This window comes from Protopterus annectens, chromosome 7.part1, assembly GCF_019279795.1.
Source record: "Protopterus annectens isolate FY-2018-M chromosome 7.part1, PAN1.0, whole genome shotgun sequence".
In the NCBI taxonomy this organism is placed as follows: Eukaryota; Metazoa; Chordata; order Ceratodontiformes; family Protopteridae; genus Protopterus; species Protopterus annectens.
In genome coordinates, this window is record NC_056740.1 from 326040199 (window position 1) to 326067398 (window position 27200).

Consider the following 27200-nt stretch of genomic DNA (forward strand, 5'->3'; position numbering starts at 1 on the left):
TTGCATCTACTGTTCTTTCAAAAACTAACGACTTTCTAAGGCCCAGGATACGAACCACACCAAGAAACCGACAACCCAATCTCAGGCACCTGCGTCCTTGCTCCAGTCTCAAATGCTTAAAATGGCTGAAGACCTTCTCATGCTGATCAGGGGAAGCCAAGCTACTCCTTCCAAAAGAAAGAGATTTGTCCCCAATAGTTTTGTCTGAACAGGTGTCTGATGACTCAGATGCATCTGAATATGAAGACATGCAGCCCCTCTCTGCTTATGAGGATTGTGATGCAGAGGAATCCATTCCTTCAGCCCCTCCACCCAAGGACTTTTCCTTTGGGGAAACTTCATACCTTGAGGGCATTTCCAATGGGCATGTCAGGACTATCCTCGGTCTAAAAAGAGACTCTGAGAATTCTTAGATCTTCCACAGCACAGACCCCTGGCCATTCCCCCAGTCCTGGATGTTGTGGACGATGTTTTCCTGGAATCCAGTTTGACTCCTGACACCCTTCCTCCTGCTCCCAAAAAACCTGACCGGTGTTACAGAGTCCCTGACTCTCACAGATTTATTTTCAAAAATCCTACTGCTGACCCTGAGGTAATTTCTCAAGGAACTAAAGGAATTAATGCAACCTCTGCTAAGAATTCCACCCCCTCAGATAGGGAATCCCGAGCACTAGACAGATGGGGTAAAAAAAGTATACACCTCTGCTACTCTTGCTATCCGTGCACTAAGTTGTCGGTTCCATATGCTAAAATTTCAGCAACATACCATGGAACTCCTCAAAGTGTCTTCCTTTCCTGCTTGTGCAGAATCTAAAGAGTTACAAGAGTTAATGCATCAAGTCAAGTAACTAAGCATACCTTGCACTGTGATTTTGACACCCTAGAAGCTTCTTGCAGGGCAGCATTCACCAGTTCTGTCCTTAGAAGACCTGTTTGGCTCAAGGAACAGCCCTTGCCAGACCATGACAAATCTAAATTATTGGCTGCACCCTTGCACAAAGACAACTTATTTGGCACCAAGGCAGAGGAGGTCTTAAACAAAGATGGAAGAAAATGCTAAATCTATGCAGACAGTTAAGGATTTCCTACAGGTCCAGCCACCCAGGTTTAGCAGGCATTGCCCCTCCAAGCACTGTTTCTTTCCTGCCCCAACCAGGTCATTTCAGCCCAGACCTCCTCAGACAGCAGCCATAGGGAATGCACAGATCAAAGCAGTGGAGTTCTTCCACTTCAAAACCAGGGAGTTCAAAGCCACCACCTCATGGTAAGAACTCACAATGACTGTCCACCCCACCCCTTCCCTCTGCCCACCTGCAATTGCCCCTAGTAGGAAAACTCTCCTTCCACACAAGCATCTGGGCCACCATTGCCAATGACCTCTGGGTCCTCAACGTAGTGTCCCAGAGATACAAATTTTCTTTCCACACTCTTTCAACCCCAAAAGGGTTCCCAGATCTACCTCCAAACCAGTGGGCAGAGGCCAAAAAACAAGCCCTTTTCCTGCTCTCTTTGAGGGCAATAGAGCACATTCCTACAGAACAGAGAGGCCAAGGTTTCTACTCCAGACTTTTTATGGTACCCAGAAAAGAGGGCACCTGGCTCCTCATCCTCGATCTCTCCATTCTAAACACCTTCCTTCAAAATATTCACCCTGCAGCAACTGCTACCCATGCTCTCCAAGGATACCTGGCTAGCCACCCTAGACCTAAGAGGCCTTCCACCACATTCCTATCAGGGAATCATGCAGGAAATATCTATGTTTCAGGGCAGAATCTCTGCATTTTCAGTTCTCCGTGCTTCCCTTTGGCTTATCTACTGCTCCCAGATTTTGCCCAAAGTGTCTGGCTCCCACCATTGCCTTTTGCAGACAAAGGAATATCCAAATTTACACATACTTAGACAATGCCTAATTCAGGCAGACAGGAAAAGCTGCTCAAGCACCTGGCCTTTGTAAAGTCCCTACTGACCTCCCTATGGTACACTGTCAACAAAAAGAAATCCAAACTAGTGCCCATGCAAAGGATTATATTCCTGGGAACAAGCCTGGACACAGCATCTCAGAGAAAAGTAAACCTACCCGACAACCTACTTCTCTCAACTAGCCACCGGACCCCAGTTATCTGCAAAGAAAATCCTGTAAGCTCTGGGGTTCATGGCATCTTGCATTCTACTCATTCCATATGCCAGACTGCATATGAGGAGACTTCAGTGGTACCTAAAAAGCCTTTGGTGTCAACACTCTCAAGACCTAGAAACTCTTATACCAATGATACCTTGCCTAAGGAAAGATTTTCTTTGGTGGGCAGCAGCATGCTCCCACAACAAGGGATTACCTTTCTCACCACCACCACAGATGCATCAGACTGTGCCTGGGGTGCACACATGGACGGCAGGTACATATAGGGCCATTGGAGCCCACAGCATATCCATCTGCACATCAACCAAAAAGAGATGTTAGCTGTTCAGCTTGCATTGACAGCTTTCATGCCCCTTCTCTCCCCAAGGGCTCTACTGATCAAAACAAACAACACCACTGTGATGTGGTATATCAACAAGCAGGGAGGGACTCGCTCCTACCCTCTATACAGGCTGGCCATGACCCTTTGGCACACAGCCTCTGCCATGCAATTACACCTGTTAGCACATTTCCTGCCAGGTTCTCTAAACTCTCTGGCAGACCACTTAAGCAGAAATGTTCTGGACCCACATGAGTGGCAGCTAAACAAAAGAACCTTCACCCTAATAACTCAGAAATGGGGCACCCCAAAGTTTGACCTCTTTGCCTCCCACACCAACCATCAGCTCAGCAAGTTCTGCACCAGGGAGCATCACTGCATGGCTTGGAAAGTGAATGCCTATCTTTCCCCTGGGTTAGTCTCTTGGTCTATGCATTTCCACCACTACCTCTCATCACCAAGGTACTGTTCAAAATAAGAGAGGAAAAAACAAGGACAATTCTGATTGCTCCAGACTGGCCTCGCCAGCACTGGTACCCACTGCTACCATGGCATCTCCCTCAGATTCCAACCCTCCTGACCCAGAGGAAAGGAGAATTCATGCATCACCATTTGCAGACCCTCAGTTTGGCAGCCTGGCTTATTCCCTGACCACTGATCAATTTGCCAACCTCAGTAAACAGGTTCTAGATGTTTTACGTGAGGCTAGACGCCCTAGCACTAGAAAGTCTTATGCTGACAAATGGAAAAGGTTCTACACCTAGATTCAGGCTAATGGAGCCGATACGGCACAGCCCTCCCTACCTCTTATCCTGGATTACCTAGCTGACCTGCTGAACAGTGGTCTCTCCTTTTCCTCTATTAAAATGCATGCCTCTGCTATTTCTGCTCATTTCCACACTGAGCACCCCCTTTTCTCACACCCTCTGATCAAACAATTCCTAAGAGGGGCTAGCAACTTGAGACCACCCAGAAGAGCACCTACCCCAGCTTGGGACCTAAACTTTGTGTTGGAAAAGCTCACCCTGCCCCGCTTTGAACCAGCATCTTCAGCAGAGTTAAAATTCATCTCCTGGAAGACCGCTTTTCTTCTGGCCATCACATCAGCCAGAAGAGTCTCCACGCTACAAGCACTCATGGCTGTTAGAGCCCTTCATCATCTTCCATGCTGACAGGGTGTTCCTCAGGACTAACCCATCCTTCATGCCTAAAGTGGTGTCCAGTGTGGCTCTCAACCAATCCATTCATTTGATCACCTTTTTCCCTAACCCACAAAACAAGGGGGAAAGGATCCTGCACTCTCTAGATTTGCACAGACAGCTCAGATTATATCTAGACAGGATTAAATCATTCAGAAAGTCTGATCAATTACTGGTCAGCTTTGCTGAAGGGGCAGAGGGAAAATCCATCTCCAATCAAACCATTTCCAAATTGATAGCACACTGCATCCATTTCTGTTACAAGCAACACAGGAAACCTCCCTCTAAGGGGGTCAGGACTCACTCTACCAGAGCAGCCTCCACCTCTGCAGCTTTCCTCAGAGGAATCCCCACCTGAGACATCCTGGAGGCTGCCACCTGGACATATGTTCACACTTTCACCAAGCATTACCACCTGCCTGTCTACTCCAAATCCAGGGCAGGCTTTGCCACTGCAGTCCTGCAGGGCATCCTAGCCATCCCTTAGTCTCCTTGACTACCTCCACCCATTTCCTCAGTTTGGTAATCAATCCAAATGTGATAACTGCACAAGTGAAACACGAACATAGTACAGTTGTGTACACTTACCATAAATGTAGATGTTCGAGTGTATTCACTGTTGCAGTCCTGGTTTCCCTCCCTCCATCCCCCTCTTCTTTCTCTCTCTCTCTCTCATTACAAGGAACTTTTTGGTATTTACTTTCTACTGGTGGGGTTCTTCCACCACATCCTGGCTTCCACTTTGGGGGCTCCTAACAGGACAAGAAAAACTGATGTAATGGCGTCGGGATGCCTTACTTTATACTACTGACGACCTGACATCAGTCCTGAAGCGACAGCAACCGACACGGAAATACTAAGCCTCTGGTATTCGGGCGGGCCGAGGGCTACCCTGGCAGGGATAACCCAAATGTGATGACTGTAACAGTGAATACACTCGAACATCTACATTTATGGTAAGTGTACACAACTGTATTGTTTCTTTATACACACTTGCCTGCCCTTCATTTAACCCTTGAACACAGATTTGCAGTGACATCCACTTTTATGCTTTATACTGTTTCCCCTTCAGGTAAAACAGGAAATGAGTGCATTTCCATTGCTTTGAGATTGCATTGGTTATACCCCTGGTTTCCCTAGCAAGAAGTATCCCAGCTTTTGCTGGCACTCATTTTCCACCGCCTCAAGACCACAGATGCTAATTCCAATGCAGGTCACATTGTCAGAGACAGAAGCCCACCTATTTGCAGCATGTGTTATGCATATTTTAGAAAATCGTTGATGTGACTCATTGTGAGAACAGCCCAGATGTTAAATGTTAACAAAGATCACAACCAAACATTAGTGTTTTTAAACACCTTTATTAAATGAATGCTTAGGACATAGGCAAACTGTATTAACAGATAAGAAAACAAACCATACTGAGCTGTTTCCATTTGCATACATTATGCATCAGATATCCTTACTTTACTTGTAGTTATCATTAGTCCAACATTACACAATTTGTTGAATTCCTGCCCTCCCTTAAACCTCACTCCTCCTTCTCCTGAACATTATTCTACATGTACTGTTTCCACACATTCCATTTATTTCTGAGTAATTTGGTTCTTCCCTTTTCTAAAGATCCCTTTTCCAGTTCTTTGATTTCCATTTAGTAGTAATTGTGTTTTTGGCAGCCAAAAGAATTAAACTTAAGGCCTTACTGTGACTAGGCGATTCAGATTCTGTATCCCAGTTCAAAAGATCCATTTCCATAGTTACAGCCATTTGTTCATTCAATGTTTCTGATAGACTACTCTGTAGCAAATTTTTAAAATCTTCCAACTCATTACACTCCCAAAACGTATTTCCCCAATTGCCCCTTTCTTTCCTGTCACACCTCCAACATTTGTTAAATACCTGTGGAAAAATTCTCGATGTCTGCTTGGTCAAGCAAAGATCCTAAACCTTCTGGACTTTGTTGCATTGTTGTGAGCCATGCATATGTTCTTCTATTCTTTTCTTGTAAATTACTGTCCCAGTCTCTCCTCCCAGTCTTTTCTAACATCCTCTGATTCTTTAGTTATTGTGCTATTTTTGTATGCTCTGCTTCTCTTCTAGATGCAACTAAAAACTCTACCAGAGCAGGTCTTTCACTTAGCATTCCCCTCTCCCTTGGACCATGCTCTTATCAGTCCCTGGTAGGGAAGGCAATCTGTGTCTTGCCGTCCAGATGTCTTCTTGGACTCTTCCTATTGTATATTACCTTTCCCTCTCCAGTTATTTGCTCCCAGCACCGTGGTTCCTTTGCCATTTTCCCCAATCAATTCCTCTTTACTCAAACTGACAATTTCACTGGCTTTTGTTTTTCAGTTTGTTTTTTACACAGAGAGGACTGAAATTAAGCTGTTGATCAGTGTGCAGCCATCTTAGAAGTCCCCAACCCAAAAATAACAAAAATTATTCAAGTCACCACAATGGAAGAGTAATGCATTTATAGCCTGTGCTATGTAAACACTTTTTCACTAAAGCTTCATCAGGCAATGCATAAAGTCAAGAATGCTGCAGTACTTAAACTTCTAGTCACATGGCTAACAAGACAATCATTTAAATACTAAATTAGTGTCTCAATTCCCTTTGTTTTAGTATTGGTTTAAGAGGGAGAGCATCATTTAAACCATGAGAATTCAAAACATTAAGTTAAATTTCATTTCAGCAGTTTCTGTTTTGTTGATTATATCCCCACTTCTTTTGTTAAATATATCAGTTGTAGATCCATAAACTTTAAAACTAAGAATCATCTGTTCCCATAATTTGTTTCATCAGAGCGTTATTCTTTTCTATTTTCTATTTATATCATGTATGGTTTGACTTTCTGTTAATGGTCTGTCCATCTTCCCATCATAAAATGACATGCATTTAGCTAAGTAAACCAAGTGTTTACTTTTGCAATCTGCATAATATGTAAATTTGTAATCCTTCTTCGTGACTGCATGTTCAAACGTCTTGTCTTTATTAATAAATTTACAGAGTGCACAAGCTCTACAGCTATAAATGCCTTTCCTGTTGGGCAGCTTAGCATTTGTAACTTTGTTATAGCTATAACGTAAGTGACATTTCAAATTATATTTGTTCCTGAAAGTGAAAGATAGTATGTCTTCTACCACTTCCTTAACATCTTTGCTGATGGTTAAAATCAACTATTTCCTTTTAAAAATATTACAGATGCTGTTGGTATCTCATGAATAAGTAAGTTACATGCTAAGACCTGTTTATTTTTAATGGCATCATTTATTCGACCAAATACAGTGCTGCTTTTTCCCCGTCTTTCAGCTGATGCTATAATTTTTTGTGTGAATATCTTCGATTTAGAAATCCAGAGTAACTAAATGTGTTTGCTTCATCTCCATTTGGGAAGCTCTTAACATTTGACCTCACAGTGCATTTTTACAATGTGCGATGGATGCAGACTATGACAATTTCATTGATTAGTGTGCAGCCATCTTAGAAGTCTCCAACCCAGCATTAGTGTTGAACAACTCCATGTAGTTCAGGGAAAAGACCATGTCAGAATGAAGAAGGTTGTACCATTTCAGAGCACCTTAGATAAAGTAGATTGTCCATATCTTTAATATGTATCACAGGGAGCAAATGGAAGTTCATATGCTTTTTACTAGAATGCTAATTAGTACAATAAATGCACATTTTCCATCCTTTGGTAAAAGCAAATAGAAATGTGAAAACAAGTCAAACTAAACTTCAGTCCATTCCATTCGAAGTTCTATGTGATTTCAAGAGGTTTACACTTGGTATCCTTGTATGTTGGAACAATGTAATTTGAGGGTTTGCATCAGCACATCAGCTTGTGAAGTTCCAGTAAATGGACGGTCAGGTTTGAGATACTGACATATGGTAATTTATTTGTGGTTCTTGGAAAATTCTGTGAAAATATTAAATGTAGCCTCAGATTTTGGTAAATCCTAAATTGTGCTTCCTAGTGCTTCAGTACCTTTATGGCACTATACAATAATACCATTGACAAGAGCTTTTTGTCTAACTTCTCTTTTGTTGCTGTTTTGAACCAGGTGAAAATTTTAAAACAGAAGGGTATGTTGTCACTCCGAAAACTATGGAGTTACTAAAGAAGCACTTGGAAAGGACTGGGGGGCAGGTAAGTTTGCTGGGGTTTTTTTTATTTTATTTAATTTTTTTTAACCTGATAAATTCCATTATAACAAAGGTTGGTTTAAGGAAGTGTCCCCCATGGAGAAAAGTTGCATGTTACTAACCTAGGAAAATTTGAGAATAGCTGGTCAGTCTAAACTGCATGCCTTCAGGTTGGCAGAAACTAGAATACTCCAAAAACACCACTACACGAACCCAACTCACCAAGGACAAAAAAAAAAAAAAAAAAAAAAAAAAAACATACTGAACAACTGGAGAAATGGTCACCATCCACTTCTTTTACTGTGTTCCTAGTACTTGGGCATCAAGCCTTCCAGGGAAAAATCATACCCAAGAATATACATTTATATTTATATATATTTCACTACATTCATTATTCAATTCAGTTGTACAATAATTGATCAGGTAATCAACGAGTCAAGACAGTTAAAATCTAAAGTGCATTCTGAGCAGTAAAGTGCTTCAGAAACATTCAGAGTGCATCAAAACATGTAAAGTACAACCCCTTGCATTCCTATTGCACTTAACATTATAATTTAAGAACTTCATACATAATGAATGTAGTGAAATGTATATAAAGCACACCATTCTTGTGTATGATTTTTCCCTTGAAGGCTTGATGCCGAAGTACTAGGAACACAGTAAAAGGGATGGTGACCGTTTCTCCAGTTGTTCAGTGTGTTTTTTTTTTTTTTAAACTAGAATTCCCACAGGAAACCCTGTGAAGATGGAAATAGAATGCAGACTTCAACTGGATGGCATCTGGTTGTCAGGACTGAACAGAAAAACTGTCAGAACCTTTGTCAGCCAGATGGACAGATTTATTGAAGGAAGGCACTTCTATAACTGGGAACTCTTGTGTATTACAGAAAGTATTGTTTTCTGCACTGAAAAAAAAACATTCTGCACACAGAGTAACACATTGCAACACGTAGATGAAAGATAAGTTCTTCATGGTGCTCTCGTTTGGTAAATCTATGCGCTGTGAACAGCTTCTGGGGAGGGTCTATGTTAGAACACCAACTTATCAAAATGTTGACATTCATAACATCAAACTCAGTTGAACACACAACCTTGAAACTGAAGAGACAGAAATGTAGTAACACTGAAAACAGATGTTTTTGCAAGGGGCCAAGCCCCCCTGCATCCCCATACCCATTGCTAGGTATATTTATATAAACTTCTCCAAGATCACATTACAGCTGAGGATGGGCAAAACCCCAGTTCCCTTTGTGCCACAATCTCGCACAACTACCTGCTTTCAGTGTGGGATGTAGCTGTGTTCCAGGTTTGAGGTTTTGTGTGTTTGATTATGTGGGTTTATTGTTATGGAATGTTGTAACAGAGATCTCTTTCATGGAGTGGAGCTCTTATGCTAAACCTTATTTTTGCATTTGATTTTTTTTTTTTTTTTTGAAAGGATGATGACTCGACATACAAAGGAACATGTTGTAATTGCTCGTTACTCTCTTATGGCTTTGTAAAGACTTTCCATAAGCACAGAACTCCTTGAAGATCATTTTAGCTGTTCACTATGTTTCTGCCATGAGACTTTCAGCATATGCAAATATGACTTGTTACCTCCAACATAAATCACCAACTTTATCATTTTTTTATAGGCTTCTTTCTGGTCCCACCTTTTGCTGACATCATTCTTTCACATCAGTGTACCAGGGGCTTCACCTACTACATTCTTTGGGGCTGTCCAGACACTGAGTGTGGCTTGATTCATTACTAGTGATTCAGTGAAAGCTTTCGCTTATTTTACCTTAATGCTGGAGAGTAACTCACAGAGAGAGAGAGTGCACACTCCAAAGAGCCTGCATCTAGAGATCAGGACTGAACTCTACAGCCTGGAACTGAGAGACAGAGACCTTGACCTCTGTGTATTATTAATCTTAACTTGTTTGTTCAGGGTGCATTAGAGGACTTTGGGAGAGATGCTAACTTATAAGAGTATCTTAAGCACAGTATTCCCTAGTTGACCAATCATCTCTATTACAGTAACTCAATTTACTGCAGAAACATTGAAAGAAAATGCAGCTCTTCCTGTGTCATCCTGCTTCATATTTTTTTTTTCTTCTTGGATTTCAACATCCTTACATAATGTGTAATGAAGAGTAGTGGGTTTCAGGTAATTCAGGTTGTGACTTTGCAGTAACCACCTTTGTGAATTGCACAGCAGTAAATTTTAAAAGTGTTAACATATTTTAAAGTCTTAAGCAACATGTCTCATCTCTTCTTCCATTGAAGTTTGTTCAGCCATGGAAGGGTATGTGCAGTGTTCTTACTGCACACACAATTCCACAGCCTGATGGCCTCTGTTCAGCTGCAGTCACCTGCAAATCATATGTTCATAGGTTCATACTAGGCTATCTGCCCTGAGGCAATTATAAGCCTAGCCCGATTCTGTATGGCTTACGCCACCCCTTGATTTGAGTATACTGTGCCCTTTTTAAGGTTTAGTTTACTGTGCCTCTGTCTAATAGTGACACGGGAGTAATCCCTGGGACAAACCTACGATCCCCCATGTTGGTTTGATTCTGTCAGCCTGTGTGCTGTGAGATTTGGAGTCACTTAAGAGCTTTGCATTGGGATCAGTTTCAGAAGGCCAGTTCTGCCTAGTGGGCTTACCCAGTTAAACAAAGAAGTAGTGTTTTCTTCTGTTCTCTCTGCCAAAAGCACCACTGTAACAAGATTGAAATCTGTGCCTGTCATTGAATGCTTTTCTGGCCACGTACTCCTTTATAAACTTAACTAACCAGCCAATTTCATAAGCTTGTAGGTTCACAGGTGTTTACTAGGCTAACAACCACAAGGGCTACTATGCATCCCAAATCTCTGACAAGTTCTGGTACCCCTGATAAGTGTAAGCAGGGGCTCAGGAGGTGAAACATTTACAAGCAGGGGCCTGGAAGATAAATCATTTACAGGCTTCCTGTCCCCATTAGGTGCCAAACCAGGGATGAATTTCCTGTTCTCCATCCAGTTGTCCAAGTTAGGCTTGAATTGAGTTAGGGAGGAACTCTGCTTCACATGGATGGGGGAGCTTGTTCCAGAGAAGGGGTAATCTCTGGGATACATGCCGGTCTCTACAGCAGGACCTGTTTATTTCACAGGCAAGGTTTAAGTCTTTAGAATGGGTATTTCTGGTGCTTTTTATTTTGTGGATATGCAGGAAGTCCATCAAAGTGGCGTCTGACAATGCCTTGTATAACAAGCATAGATTTCCCCTCAAAAACCATAGGAGAACAGAATACAGGGATAAGGAACCTCTGTGGACATTTCAGTTGTTGGATATGCCTGTTTAGGTACTTTCCAAATGAGGGTATTGTACTCAATGACAGGTCTGATGAATGCCGCATACAGTGGAATAATGACTTCCTTGGAACTAGATGCCATACTTTGTTTATAAGTTGCACAACATAGAATGATTTCCTCACTGCTGTAGACACATGATGGTCAAAGGGTAGATTACTGTCTGTGTGTGTCCATGTCTCTGACTACTGGGTCAGGTCTTAGGGGTGTGTTGTCAATTGAGGCTACTGTTATGCATTTCTTGGGATTTAGTTTTAGTCCATGGCTCTGATACTGGTTGTTTCTGTGTCAGCCCTTCCTGGAGAACATTTGTATCAGTGGGGGATTTAGTGATGGCTCCTAATTTGTAGTCATCTGCCAATTTTAGTCAGCCAGATGTCATTGACATTGACTTCAGAGAAGTAAATGCCAAAAAGAACTGGTCCCAGGGCTAATCCCTGAGGGACTATGTTTGTGACTGGCCTCTCTGTTGAGGTGGACTCCCCAAGTTCTAACTTCTGGGTCCTCCTGTCTGTGAGCCAGCTGGGTATCCACTGAGTGACATAAGGGTTTGTACCTAACCTCTTGAATTTGTCAACAATGCCCGAGTGGGCTATTGTGCTAAATACCATGGCCAGTTCAAAGTAGGCAGTGTGAACTATTTTGCCCTTGTCCATTGCTTTGGTGACCTTCTCAAAGAAGTCCACCAGGTTGAGTAGGCATGACCTGCTCTTGTGTCATTATTGATCATTTCCATAATTCCTTCCATGGCTTTACATATAAGACTAGTCAAACTTGTGGGTCTATAGTTTCCTGTGTTTGTAGATGGCCCATCTTTGTGCAGAGAGATGACTGCTGCTGTTCTCCATTCATGAGGCATGAAGCCTGTTTGGAGGCTACAGTTAAATAGCAATTCCAGAGGGGCTAATAGATCATGTTTCATACTGTTTAGAAGGCACCCTTGGATATTGTCTGGGACAATTGATATAGTGTTCTTGGCCTTATAGACAGCCTTAAGAGCCTGTTCCCTAGTGATAGCAGGGGGAGTTGTATTTGATGATATTTCGTGAGGGAAGGTTGAGGGGGCAGATTGATAAAGCTGGAGCTGAATTTGTCGGCCAGTAGGTTTGCTGCGTCTTCTAGCTCAGTATAGGTGGCTCCATTAACGATGAGCTCTGCACACAATTGTGTATTGCCTTTGAGGATGCAAACATATTTAACGAATGCCATGTGGTTGTCTTTCTCTTGGGAGGCCAGAGTTGGCTGTGGTAGACTTTATTTGTCCTCTAAGTTGTCTGTTTAGTTTGAGAGTGCTTTCATCCTGCTTGGGTGCTGCACCTCCTAATTTTTGCCACAATTTTCTTCCTTCTGTTATACAGCCTATTGATGCTACGATTCAACCAGGGTGGCTTGTTTTTTTTGAGTTAGTTTTGCACTTCTTCCCAGTGGTTACAGCTGCCTATATGCAGCTATTAACATGCTTATATAGGGTTTCTGTGAAGTTCCATGTAGGCAGCAGTGTTTTCAGAGTTTATGGGGCCTTGAAATTTTGCCAGGTTATCACTTAATAGTAATAAGTTAGCCTTAGAGTAATTCCTGAAAATTCCGGGGTTAGCTAGGGTTCCAGGTTTTATTTTTACTTTAAAGCAGACCATTTTGTGGTCTAAACTTAGCAGAGAAGCCATTATAGTGGGGGGGGGGGGTGCAGCACTCTCCTATATATTGGTGACGAACAGATCCCCTTGTTGGTGTATTGACAATCTGGTCCAGGGAGTTTGTGTTTACAAAATCCAGGAATCTTTGTGCGCGTACATTTTGTGTTGTATACAATTCCCAGTTAATAGGGAGGCGATTAAAGTCACCCATGAATGTGGTATTGGGTTGGATGGTGAGCGTTTCCAATAAGTTTAAATACATGAATACATGGTATGGGTTTCCTGGGTTATAGAGGGGGACCTATAGCTTTCAAGGAAGTGGTATGAGATTTTGCCTGTGGTGATTTGAATGTGGGGAAGCTGAAGTGCATTGTCCTGTTTGACCAGCCTTGGCATATATTTATTTTTAATGTAAATTGAGACACCTCTACCTTTAGTCCTTGTCTGTGTATAGTAGCTGGTCTAAATGAGTCTGATCTGAAATGTTCATAGGTGTGTACTAGGCTAATGGCCCTGGAGCCTTTACAAGCCTAGCCCATAGGATTACCCTGGCATCGTGCCACCCACCCTTAGTTACCAGTGCCTCTGTCGAGTAGAGCCACTGGAGTGATCCCCAGGGTGATGTTTCTATTTCCCATCCATTTCTCTTGAGGGCCAGTGAGGTGCTCTGTTTGACGTGTATGGGAAGTCTGTTCCACAGCATGGGCAGTCTCTGGTTTATGAACCTGTCCCTCCAGCATGTTCTGTTGATTGTGGTAATGAGGTTGAGATCTCTGGAGCGTGTGGTGTAGAGGGATTGGGATTTCTTTAGATGTAGTATTTCTAACAGAGCTGGGTCCAACATGGCTTTGTAATTCAAACAGAGATTGCCTCTAAGTAAGCGATATGAGACAGAGAATAGTTGGAGTGTTTTGAGTCTGTCCATATAGAACAAGTGTTTAAGGCCTAGGATCCTCTTTGTGAGGTACTTTTGCGTCCTCTCCAGTTGTTGCAGGTGTCTAGTGAGGTACATGCTAAATGGAGCATTGTACTCTACGATTGGCCTAATGAGGGAAGACTAGAGGGAAACAATGACCTCTTTCTTCCTGGATGCAAAACCCTTAGTAATGAGATGTGCCACATAGAAGGACTTTCTGACCACAGTGGCAGTGTGGTGCTCAAAAGAGAGGTTGCTGTCAACCTGTGTTCCCAGATCTCTTATAACGCCTTCTGTGTTCAGTGGACTACCATCGATGTGATAGTTCATGGGAATTGGGTTTTTCCCAAAGGGGATGATGACATACTTTTTGGCATTGAGCTTAAGGCCATGGTTCTGACACCAGTCGTTGATCTCAGTGAGGACTTTCTGTAGGATGTCCGCATCACTTTGGAAGTTAATGGCTCCCAACTTGCAATCATCTGTGAACTTTGTCAGCCAGAGTCCCTTCATGTTGGACTGGACTTCTGCGAAGTAGATACCAAACTGGAGAAGACCCAGGACCGATCCCTGTGGGACTCCACTCGTGACTGGTCATCAGTCTGACTTGGAGTCAGCTACTTTCTCACTGTGTGTTCTATCTGTGAGCCATTTTGCAACCCACCTAGTGATATAGGGGGTTGATGCCTAGCTTAGTGAGATGTTCTGTGATTCCTTAGTGGGGGATGGTATCATACTTATCCTTGTTAACTTACAAAACTAAAGCTGACAGGAGTTATGAATTTGGCACAGAAACTTCTCCAGGGTCCAGACTCTTCCTGACTGCTACTAATGTTTAGCATGGTCGCTTTTTTCCAGATTTTTCTTGCTGCACCTAGAGCTAACATCAGAGCAAAATAGATGGGCCCAGGTTGCACTTATAGATATGGAGTCTTTTAGCGCTCCATTAAAGTTGGCATTTTTTCTTTGTTTCTTGAGTACAGTAGACTGTTTTTTGGTACTTAAGGTCACTTTGTTCTCATTTTCCATAATTTCTTCAAAGTTTGTTTCCTCTGCTCCTTCATTCCACTTCTTGGCACACATTGTACTCCACAAGTCTTTAGTACATTTGTTTAATTTTATTTGACTCATTTAACAGTGTTTTGATGTAATGTGATCCTATCTCGCCTACATTCTCTACAGATGGGTTCGGAGCCGATCCTCAGCTCTGACTCGGCGCTATACAATAGAACGCAGTCTCTTATTGGCTGAGTCACCTCATATCCCAGGATGCACCACCACTACCTCCCCAGATCTCGTTTGCCGCTTTCCAGCATAGACGTGGTCTCGGACTTGGCTGAGCTAAGTACCTCTAGTCAGAAACTTTTCTGTCAAATTTCTCTCTAAAACTCACCCAAAAGCTGTTCATAGGTTCATACTAGGCTATCTGCCCGAGGGCATTTATAAGCCTAGCCCATAGTTTTGTGGCTTACGCCACCCCTTTAGTTTGGAGAAACTATGCCCATTATTTTGCTGTGCCTCTGTCGAGCAGTGACACTGAGGTAACCCCTGGGGTGTATCTGCGATCTCCCATCCATTGGTCAAGATTCCTCTTGAACAAGGCCAGCGAGGTGCTCTGCCTCACATAAACCGGGATTTTGTTCCACAGCATAGGGAGTCTTTAGGTGATGAATCTATCCCTCCAGCACGTCCTATTAATAACCGTGTCGAGGTTTAAGTCTCCCGCCCTTGTGGCTCTGAGGGATCTAGATTTTTTGAGATGAAGCATGTTCATCAAATCTGGGTTTGACATGGCCTTGTATGTCAGGCATAGGTCACCTCTGAGCAAGCGGTAAGCAACTGAATATAACTGGAGTTCTTTCAGTCGGGCAGCATAAGACATATTTTTGAGACCCTTTATCCTTTTGGTGAGGAACTTTTGTGGCCTCTCCAGCTGCTGCTGCTAGTTTTGTTGTGTGATTGTGTTTTTTGGTATTTTTGTGGAAGATTGTGTATTTTTGTTGGTAAAAAGGTTCCGTTTAAGTTAGAGGAGCCTAGCCCTGCCTTAGGCATTTAAATTAGAGCCTAGTTACTCCCCTCACGAGTGGTCCTTGAACAACAGAGTGATAACACAGATTTTCACAAGATGGGGAGTCCCCTGTTGTGATCTCTTCGCAAGCCCCTTCAATGCGAAGTGTCACCACTTCTTCACTCTGACCCCAGTTTCGGGGGAGACTCCCAAGGACGCTCTAGTCCACGCTTGGCCCTCCGGACTGCTATATGCCTTTCCACCGGTTCCCCTTCTCCCCAAGGTGATTCAGAAGGCGATTCGCTTGAGAAGCAGAATGATATTAATCGCCCCATACTGCCCTCGGCAAATCTGGTTCCCCTTTCTTCACAGGTATGCATTGGAGGGTCCTTGGTTCCTGGACCAAGTTCCGGACCTTTTGACTCATCAGTCAGGACAACTCCATCAGTCCCTCCATTCGTTGAAGTTGACAGCCTGGCTACTCCTCTTCCAACCATAATTAGGAGCCACTCTTTGGCTCCTGAAGTCATACACATCTTGTCTTCGGCCCACAAGACTTCTACAAAAAGATATATAGCAGTAAATGGAAGAGGTTTGCTATTTGGGCCCAACTCCGAGGATTAGACCCAATGACAGCCTCGGTATCTGAAGTTTTTAGCCTCCCTGTTCCAGCAAGGTTGCTCAGTATCTACCATCAAAGTACAATTGGCGGCTATTTCCAATTTTCATGAAAGTGTGCAACCTCCCTTAATGAGCAACAAGCTCTGTAAAGCCTTTATTAAAGGAGCTTGGCTTCTACGACCCCCCATTTCACAACCTGCACCTCCGTGGGATCTGAACGTGGTATTAGGTGCCTTAACCTCACCACCCTTTGAGCCGGCAGCAACCTGTGATCTGAAATTCCTTTCTTGGAAAACTGCCCTTCTAATTGCTATTACTTCAGCCAGACAGGTTTCAGAGCTTCAGGCTCTGTGTGTTAAACCACCTTACTTGGTATTCCACAAGGATAGAGTGTCTCTTAGGACAAACCCATCTTTTATACCAAAGGTTTGTTCTAATTTCTGTCTACAACAGTCAATGGAGCTACCGGTCTTCTTTCCCAAATATTCCAATAGAGCTGAATATACTTTTCACTGCTTAGATGTCCACAGGCAATTACGCTTCTATTTGGATAGGACACACAAAGCACGGAAATCAGATCAACTGTTTGTGTCCTTTTCGGATAATAGATTAGGCAAAGCCATCACTAAAGTCACTATTGCCAAGTGGATCAGGGACTGCATCACTCACGTGTATCTCATCTCAAACAAGGAGCTCATAGCTCCCGTTAAAGCTCATTCATACTAGAGCTATGGCCACTTCGGCAGCTTTTCATTCCAAGCTCTCTATTGGCGACATTTGTGCGGCTGCCACGTGGACATCTTCACACACCTTTGTTTCTCACTACAAATTAGATGTGGCATCCAGGGGTCGAGCTTCCTTCGGTTCCACAGTTCTCAGGAGTGTTTTCCAGTGAGCCACCCGGGAATTAGGTGCTAGGGACGCTGTCCCATCTGTAGAGAATGTAGGCGAGATAGGATCACATTACATCTTTTAGTTATGTACTTACCATAACTTTAGATGTATGGGATCCATCTTGCCTACATTCCTAATAACCCACCCTCCATCCCCCTGCCTTGTAGACCAGGAGAGACCGAACGATCCGAATTTGATCTTCTTCCTCTCTTGAAAGACCTGAGTATGTTATGACAATAGTATGTCTCTGTGAACATGAGTGCGAACAAACGAGATCTGGGGAGGTAGTGGTGGTGCATCCTGGGATATGAGGTGACTCAGCCAATAAGAGACTGCGTTCTATTGTATAGCGCCGAGTCGGAGCCGAGGATTGGCTCTGAACCCATCTGTAGAATGTAGGCGAGATGGATCCCATACATCTAAAGTTATGGTAAGTACATAACTAAAAGTTTTGCTGGTTTGCCATCTGTGTTTTTAACAGTGATTTGTTAGTTTAGACAGTGGGTTCATTTCTGAACTTTTGGTGTTTTCTTGGTTTTAGGGGGATTCATTTGTTGGCTCCCTGCTCTTTGTGGTAGTTCTTCAGCTAGTTAACCTTTTTGCAGTTTTAGACTGCTAGTTGTTACACTGTCTGGTAGTTTAGGATAGTTGCTGCATTTTGCAGTGGAGAGCCAAGTAGGATATTTTTAAGAAATGCATGTTTGGTAATATATCCCCAGCACAGACACTTGTGTATGATTCCTTGGTTGCAGCATATGTGACCCCCCTTTACAGTAGTAGTGTCCAGGACAGGAAGGTCAGATTGTAATTTGGCTTAAGGTGCCCAGTTGGCCACTGATGAAGTCTTGGCCAATAGTGCAACTTTGAGGGCTGCCCCTTTGAGACTGACTATAGAGCCCCCACAAGCAAGTTGATGTAGACAAGATCAGCCATTGGTTCTGAGAGTAATACAGATGCACAGGGTTCAGGATTGGAAGCCTAAGTGGGAAAAATGTGCATTTTAGATGCTTAACTTGCTCCTATAGCCGCATTCCATCAAATTAAGTGAAAAAAGCACTGGTTTGCAGTGTTTAGCACTTTGAATACCCCTGTAGAAGAGTTCAATGAGGAAAGCATCTCAGGCCCTAAGGAATTTAGAGCAGAGGCCATCTGAACCTGCTGAATCAAAACTTGGGGTGTCTGTAAAATCCAGCTTAGTTCCACCTTCTCTGTGGACTCCACGCAGATCTAAGAGTCAGTCCCAGAGTCTTGACTCCTTGTAGAAGACGAGCATTACTACTGTTATCGAGTTAGGAGGTTCTTTCCCTTCCCAAATGCCTGCATGGTTGATGCTTTTGACCCACCTTGTATATCACTTTCTCCACCTCAGGGAATGGCCTCTGGGGATTGTTCCCACCCTCATCTAGGGAGCTTTTGTGGTTATCCTTTTCTTCTGTTAGAGAAGCCCTGCTTGTGGTGAAGGTGTTCTTCAGCAGACACTAAAGCTTTTCTGGATTTTGCTTATGAGCCTTAGCCAGGTAAGAAGGATGTCTGGCATCAGGATTTCTTGTTTCAGATTTCAGGGGCATGTTTTGCCCTGATGGGGGATCCCTTGATTTCCTTATTAGCAGCCATTTGGGATTGCCATTTAGAGCTTTAGATTCCTTTCAGGCTCTCATCTAGGGGTCACCTATGCTAAGCAGGAAGGCTCCTTCCTCTTTGGAGGTCCAGTGTTGATAGCTATTATCGCTTTAAGCGTGAGGGTTTTCTTGGCTCTTTAACTTGCTCTGTTTGCCATTTTGTTGCTCCCATTCCCTTGGACAGCTTGCTTGCAGGGTAACTTTGCAGCCTTTGTGTGTGCTTGAGAGCTTGACATTTCAAAAGTTCAGACCCCTTGTTGCTAGTTGCAAAATGATGCCCAGGTTTAGTGGTGCTGTACTAAGTAAATCAATCTTTCCTTTCATTCTTTCCACTTGTCCCCTTAGTATTTGGCTGTAGGGGGAAAGCCTTTATGATCTTTTAGTAGATTCAGGGCTTCTGCACTATGAGCTTTCTTTGCTGTTTTGGCAGTCACTGTGTTGTCATCTTGCTAGTTTTAGCCTCATCTGATGTTTTTTGCTGGTCCCCTAAAGTGGGAGCATGCACTTCCCTTCTGGTAGGACCTTCCCTCTGCTTCTGAAAGTAAATGTCTTTTGGAAGGATTCCCATAGATGATTTGTTCTGGTTGTGCGAGTTCCTCTGATCTATCTCTTGGGTATGCCCATCTTGGTCCTTCTCAGGTACTGGGAGGACATCCGTTGGGGCTGGACTAGTATTCAGCCTACAGAGGTTGGCTCTTTAGAGACTTGTCTGCTTTTTGGAGGATCATAACCCTCCTTTTTTGCTGCAGTAGCAGGTCATATGGGAGATTTGGGTAAGTTTGTTCTCTTCTGCAGATTTTCTGCTCTTGAGTCTGTGTCCCTTGTTCCAGCGGCATAATTTTTGTATTCTTGTGCTCTGTTTCATTTGACTGAGGACATTTGCAGATTACTTGCCTTTGAGTGGTGTGGGGACTACCACTAGAGCCCAAGTTCCACCCCCAAACACCTTTTCTCCTATTTTATTTTCCATCTGTATTCTGACACAGTCCACCTGGATCAAGTAGAGGGGCTAAAGGCTGTGAGGAAAGTCCTAAGGTTGATTATTCAAGGCAGACGAAGCAATACTACACACCCATTACATTGCTTGCTTATGGACCTAAATGGTTCCACAGCACATGTCTGGGACCTGTCCTGGACCAAGAATGTAGGCAAAGAACAGGACTGAAACTCTGCTTTGACCACTTGAACAGGTGTTTTCCTAGGGTTAGCTGTTTCAGTACTGGAAATGTTTCTCCTTATTGGGAGCTACTGTTTTATACTGGCAGTTGAGTCCTTTCTGTCATTCGTCTGGGAGTCCATTTAAAGGTTTTATTCTTCCCTGGTGTCCTCACCTTCTTGAAAAAAGTGTTCTAGTTCTCCAGTCTTGCAGGGGAAGCATTTCCCAGTCCATTTTGCATCCTAGTTCTATGAAGAAGTTAGCATGTTTCCCTAGAGGCATTATTCTCCACTGTACTCCTCAGTAAGAGTAAGAACCAGTGCTCCACACTGGGAATCATTACTCTGTAAGTGGGAGGTCCTTCTTGTTTCTCTGCTGCATGAGGGAGAGGATCTTCAGGGTTCAATGCCCTGGGGAATCTTCCCCCTTTTTCTCTGGATGTAGTCAAGTTTACTCCTTTGTTAAAGTACCTGTCTCCAGTGTTTGCTTTACATGCCTCTGACAGGTTTGGTAGAAATGGCCCTTTGGTGCCTGGGACATTCTTCCTTCCTTCCTTGGCTGCAGCATCAGAACTGGAACTTTTGGCTTGGTGTTCTCCAACATTATTTATCCTCCTCATGGGTTTTGGTGTGGCATTTCTGATTCCTTCCCCTTAAATGGTGTTACTGCCAGGTCATAATGCAGCCATAAGGACCCATCAAGGAGGGTACTCGTTATTTCCTATAATGTCAATGTTCTCACCTTGCAGCTTGATTCACAAAGAAGCGTCCTCATTAGTGGCTAAGGAAGAACCCCTCCTATTGATCCCAGTCACCCAAGGCTGACACTTGATTTTGGGAGGGCTAACCAGGGAGGAGAACAGATTGAGGAGCCAACAGTCTCCTTCCTTAGGAGAGGATGTGTTTTTGTTGATAGTGTACCTTTCATTAAAGACCAGTGGGCTAGTTTGCTATAGTAGGGAACCTCATTATGCAAGTGGAGGAGCAGGTGCTCAAGTGGCCTGACATATGGAAGCTAACATTCTGCCTTTTTTTTTGGAGTGGGGCTATCTTTCCCCTTTCCACCTTCATTTTCCCTGCAGAAAGAAAATTTATCTTCGTGGTCACAGTATGACATGTCATTTCATGACTATGAGAGTCAAGTTGGGGAAGTGGCCCAAGAGTCGGCTGCAGAGGGCAAGGACCCAAAAAAATAAAAGAAAAAAATACTCTCCTGTAGTCCCCTGTGAGTGGTGCACCTTCCAGTGGGCCTTGGTTATAAATCAGGTAAATGCAAATATTTGCCAACTGCAGTGGGGGTTACACATATTCATTGGCATTCTTAGTTTGTAAGTAGGTACTTAATGACGCAAAGGAGGTAAACTGGCAGACGGTAAGAGTCTGCTTAGGTGGTTGAAGTGTGATGTTACAATGTGTATCGTCACAGGAGCATGGCAGTCGCTGAGTGTGGAAAGTTCTAGAAAAAAAATAAGATAACTTCTAGAAAAGAATGCCAGATGTTGTAGGTTGACCGGTAAATCCAGCCATGGATGTCTTCACAGATAGCTGAAATATAAGAACATACCTGATGCTCATCATTCTCACTGCTGCAGTAGCATGTGGGTTGTATCCTGCCAAGGGTACAACAACCTGCCTGCTTACAAAAGCTTTTATCATCCCACACACTGGCTGTTTATAGACTGTACCTAATTCGGAGGGATCTACAACCAGAGTGACTAAAAATTTTCAGAACTTTCTTGCCACCTCATGTAATAATAGCTGAGAGGCTTCACAGAAAATATGAACTTGGCTACAGGCTTAATTTCTGGCAGATGCGTCCCCATAGGGAAGCCCTTCCACACAGAAAAGGTTTTTAAAAATGTTTGTTGCATTTTCTGTTTTCTGAGGAATGCTGGTAATGTTATTAATATCAGAAGTTTCTGGTCAGAAACTGCTATTTTCAGAACAAGGCTTAATACTGAATATTGGAACTGTTTTCATGAGAAACCAGTAATTCTTTTGAGATATATGTACTTAAAGCACTATTTGCGTCTTTTGGTGCTTGTATCCACTTTGTAACTACCTGCCTTCATTATTTTACTGCTTTAGACATTTTGCTTGAAGTTGCTATATTTAAATTATATTTCAGGGCTAGAAATGCATTTTATGTTTGGTGCTTGAGTGCTCTTTATAAAATCCTTTCTTCAATTCTTATACGCTTCTTGTGAAAGGGACTTAGAGGTCTGACAGGATTTTAGTGTACTGCTTGTGCTTTTATTTTTAAATTTTGAAGTTTGATTTTATTTTAATCAGATTGTGGCAATTTGTCTCACATGTCTTAATTTGCCTTAAAAGGTGTCTATGATTGTGCTGATACTGTTTCTTGGGCTTCTGCTTTTGTCAGAATCTTGAAGATTTGTCTAGGTACATAACCAAAAATTTTCTGATAACTTGGTAAAAAATCTTGAACTCCCTTCAAGACAAGGATGTTTTATTTGGGCCTTCTGCTATGCAGGTGCTCAAACAATGAGATGAGAGAAATAAACTAATGCAGGAAGTTTCTAGGATTTTTCAGGTCCAAAAGCTATTTCCCAAATCCCCTCCTCCATTTAAAAGACAAAAGCATGCTGCTTGTGAACATTTGTCTGACTACGTACCTTCTGACTAACTCTCAGCACTGCTTACTGGCAGTTGTGCATTTTCTCTGAATACAAAATGGATACTTTTCCTGGTCCTGCTGTTCCTTCCTCCAACGTACCTGAAAAGACGAAAAAAAAAAAAAAAAGACCATCAAAGCACGAGCCCTTGCCCATACTGCGGGCTCGATCCATGCCTCAGCTGATGGTTGGTGACACTGCAGGGGCCACTGGTAGTTCCTCAGACCACTTACTGGTTTCCTTGAATCCCTCTGTAGTCTTGCTGACCATTATGGATAAGGGGTCAGACACCTCCTCTTTAGCTGCCCTAGTGTGGGCACTAGGTGTTGAGGACACCCTGGGAGACTCTCTTTGGGGGGTGGCCAGGAAAAGAGAATTCTTTCTTGGGCAGTATGCTTTCCTCTTCTTAGTCTTCATCCACAGATGCCCCTAGGAAAAAGAAACAAACTTAATCATTGTGACAATAAGGACATAGTTTCTGTTGCTAAAAATTGTTACTTTAGCCAGTAGTTTGTTGCAGGCTTTTAACTCTGGATATCAGGTGGCTCATGTTCATTGTTCCCCCAATTCTATGGGTGAGGATGTTTGTTTAGAGGGTTCTGACTTGGATAGAGACTAAATAGTGTCACCTGAGGGGTCCATAGCCAAAGACTTTGATTCTTTAGACAGTGAGTCTGAATTGAGCATTTAGCGATTTTCTCCTTTTTTTGTGTTTCCAGACTGAAGATGCGTTTGCTTGAGAACAGCAGGATGTTCCCCCTGATTCGGGCAGATGATATGATTTGTTAGAACAAAAAGTCCCCCATTTGCCCACCCATTATTCCTATTTTGCCAGCCTTGGAGGATGCTTTTAATACTGCCTGCAAAGTTTCTGATGCTCGGCTACCTGCCTAGGAAGATAAATTGTATAAAGTCTCTCTAGCTAAACATTTCTTTTTTCTCATGTCAAGCAAGTGTGCCTGCTGTTAAACAGCTAGGAAGAGATGGCAGGAAGGCACTGATGTAAATTCCAAAAAGAAAGCTGTTTTTAAAAAAGGAGTCAGATGCCCTCCCGTGAATGACTGTGCGAGAATCCAGGTTCTGAAGTGGGTATTATATGACAAAAGCAGTAAATTAAACTCATTTTGTTAGCAGTTGATGGTTTGCTTAGTGTTTTTTTTACACTGGTTATAAGATTGTGTTTTTGGTTGTTAGTTTCAGCATAGTGCCTAGCCCCAGTAGTGGCCCACTGCAGATTGCAGTGCTTCCATGTTTTTCCTTATGTAGATAACTTGCTTATTTCTGCAGAATCTGTTCCCACTTGTCAGGAGTCCTTAACAAAGGTATCTACCCTCCTAGAACAGCTGCTATTCTAGAGTAAAATGCAAAGATCTTCCCCTTACTCCTTCACACAGGATTGTGTTTCTAGGTTGCCCAACAGATGGTGTGTTTCAAAAGGCTTTCCTTTTGCAGGAGAAGGTGAATTGTATCCAAAAGTTTTTCTGGATTTCGTGCCATGGCAAGAGAATTCCACAAGATTTTAGGCCTGATGGCTTCTTTGATTCTTATGATTCCCGTTGCCAGGTTACACTTGAGAAAGAATCAGTTTTACCCCAAAATCGAGTGGACACAACATTCTTATGCTGTAGAGTTTCGGATTCCATACTTTGGCTTTATCATTTCAAAACTGCATTTGTGGAAGGATCATATGGCTTACATTCCAGGTCTCCCTTTTTCTCTATCCACCCCCAACACAAGCTTTATTGATCAGCTCCTCAGATTTTTCTTGGGGAGCAGTTTCAGTGGTGGGAAAAGTGCAAGAGCTGAGGGACAGACAGATCAAAGCACAAAAGCACTTCAGTGTAAAAGAAATGTTGGCAGTGATTCATGCCATAAATTGTCTGCATTATTTCTGGGACCCATGTTCCTTGCATATCATGACTGACAACATCATGGTAATGTTGTACATAAACAGGGAGGCACCAAGTCATACCCTGTGTGCCTAGCTCTACAACACTCTATAACTCTTCAAACTTCTTACATACCCTCAGAGCACAACACAGTGACAGACAAGCCAAGCAAATACTGGGCAAAGAGTGGAAACTCAGTGTAGATGTCTTCTGGGAATTGATCCAAATGGGGCGACATCTTCAGTATATCTGTTCACCTCCTTTCAAAACAGACAACTAAAAGATTTTGTCCCAGGACCCCATGCAATCAGACCTGGAAAACAGATGCTCTTTTACTCTCCTGGTCAGGGATTTTCCTTTATACATTTACACCCTTTCCAGTAATTTCCAGAGTAGCTCTGACTATTCAGAAAGACTCCAAAAATCATAATGAAGACTCCTTTCTTGTGAAATTGGCGAAGGGCAATTACCACAAGTTTCCTCAAAGACTGGATCTACTCACACAGGACAAAATCAGCTTGATACACCCCAGTTTCAAACAATTGCAACTGTCTGCCTGAATGTTTCAATTTTGATACCTTTTAGACACCTCTGTCATGAGAACATGCAGCAGGTATTGAATGAGGCAAGAAAGCCTACAACTAGAAAATCATATATTAGCAAGTGGAAGAGATTTTGTAGTTGTTACCTTGCCAGTAACCAGGGATCCTGCAAAGATTTTGTACCACTGATGCATAAACATTTATGCGAGTTACTATCTGGCCTGTCTTATGCTTTTATAAAGGTACATCTTGCAGACATTTTTGCTTGTCTGCCCATGGATCCCACTCTTCCTTCTCTGTTTATTGTTAAACAGTTTCGAAAAGGAGTTTTACACCTGAGGATCTCGTGGGACAGGTTCCTTCTCCATGGGATTTCAACTTTGTGTTAGAAAAGGTGACTATATCACCCTTTGAACTTGAATGTCTGGCAATTTAAGGTTCATTACATTGACAACTGCTATTCTTATTACTCTGACATCTACAAGAAGAGTGTGTCATGCTGGGCAGACTCAGCCTTATTTTCCATAGTGACAGGGTCACTCTGCACACAAATCCCTCTTTTATGCCCAAGGTTGTTTCAAAGTTCACATTGAGTCAAACCATTAATCTCCCCATTTTCTATCCAGATCCAAGAAGCAAGAAAGAAAAGATTCTATAAACAGTGATGTGCATGGGCAACTTGGGTACTGTCTTGACAGCAGTCCTTTAGGAAAGCTAACCAGCATTCTAGGACTAAGAAAGGTCAACATGTATGTTTACAACTACAGTTGTTTCAATGGTGTCTTGTGATGTAAACTGTAACTAAAGTGATATCATTTTGTATGTTTTTCATTTATATAAATGTAAAATTGCCTTTGTCATGTGTGTAACTTTAATAAAGATGTTTGGAAAAATAAAAAAGGTCGACGTGTCTAAACAGACATTTTTGTAGGTAGTTGCCCTCTGCTATTTTTTTTTTTTTGATTTCCGACATGGAAAATCAATTCCAGGCAGTGTTAAGGCACTTTCTTTTAGAGCCTTAGCTGCTACAGTGGCATACTGGAAAGGGGGGGTAGTCTCTAGAATTATTAGAGCTGCAGCAACTTGGTCCTCCATCCATACATTTGCAAAGCACTACAAGCGAAATTCTTTTTCCAGGTCCAGAGGTGGATTTGCTATAACCATTTTTCAGGGATTTCTACACCCTTATCCTTTCCTTCTCCCAGATTGGATAAGCTGTGGTAGTCTTAGCTATAGGTAACTCCAGCAGTGAGAATTATGAACATAGTACAGTTTTGCTTGCATGTAACAACAGACAGTAGGATTCTTCACTGTTGCAGTAGCCGCACCCATCCACCATCTCCTTTCTTGTACTTTTTTGTTGTTGAAGGTTATATATAATGGGGGGTATGAGTGTTATATGTTTTTGTGTGTTTTTTTGTGATTGTTCAGAATGCATTCCCCATTGTCTTTAGAGGGACAAGAAAGTCCTGAAGATCACTCTGGCAGTTTACTACAACACACTGGTGATAGTGACGTGCGGTCGGTGAGATATACTTAGCTAATACTGTGCTCTGTAATAAACCCTGCAGAGCTCCCCAACCAGCACAGAAGTCTAACTTCCACAACTGAAACTGATTGTGGAGCGTTCCTACCTACAGGACATTGCGGAATCTTTGGCAGCTCAGTAATTGTATGTTAATATCTGGTCAACTATTATACAATACAGAAACTTGTGTATTATATTATAGTATCTGTCACACATCACCAGAACACTTACTTTTAAGCTGGCACTCTCCTACTTTTCACCAGGCATTACCTTTCATTTTCTTATCTAACCATCCCTGCAACGATCTTTCCAATAATTAATCCATCAGTAATTTTACATGCGCTCTACTTATTTGCAGGTCACTACCTCTCTAATAACTCTCTCCTTGACTCTCCCTACATCTGTTTTTAGCTAATGTTGTCTTTTTATAGTTGTACTCTTATCAAAGGGATACCATTACATAGGCCTCCCTAGTTATACTCTTATCAAAGGGATACCATTACATAGGCCTCCCTAGTTGTACTCTTATCAAAGGGATACCATTACACAGGCCTCCCCTTTCTTCACATCCTGGCATAAAAATGAAGAAATTTCAAGCTTGCAGATAGTCTCTGAAACACT

At 42.6% G+C, this 27200-nt stretch overlaps 1 protein-coding gene across 1 annotated transcript in view; it reads left to right on the forward strand.

Moving 5' to 3' along the window:
* Window positions 1-27200, forward strand: part of QARS1 (glutaminyl-tRNA synthetase 1) — a 1547311-nt gene that overhangs the window by 895114 nt on the left and 624997 nt on the right. Inside the window, exon 9 of the mRNA XM_044078737.1 lies at window positions 7720-7805. Within this exon, the coding sequence (XP_043934672.1) occupies window positions 7720-7805 (86 nt within the window). The remainder of the gene's footprint in view (window positions 1-7719; window positions 7806-27200) is intronic.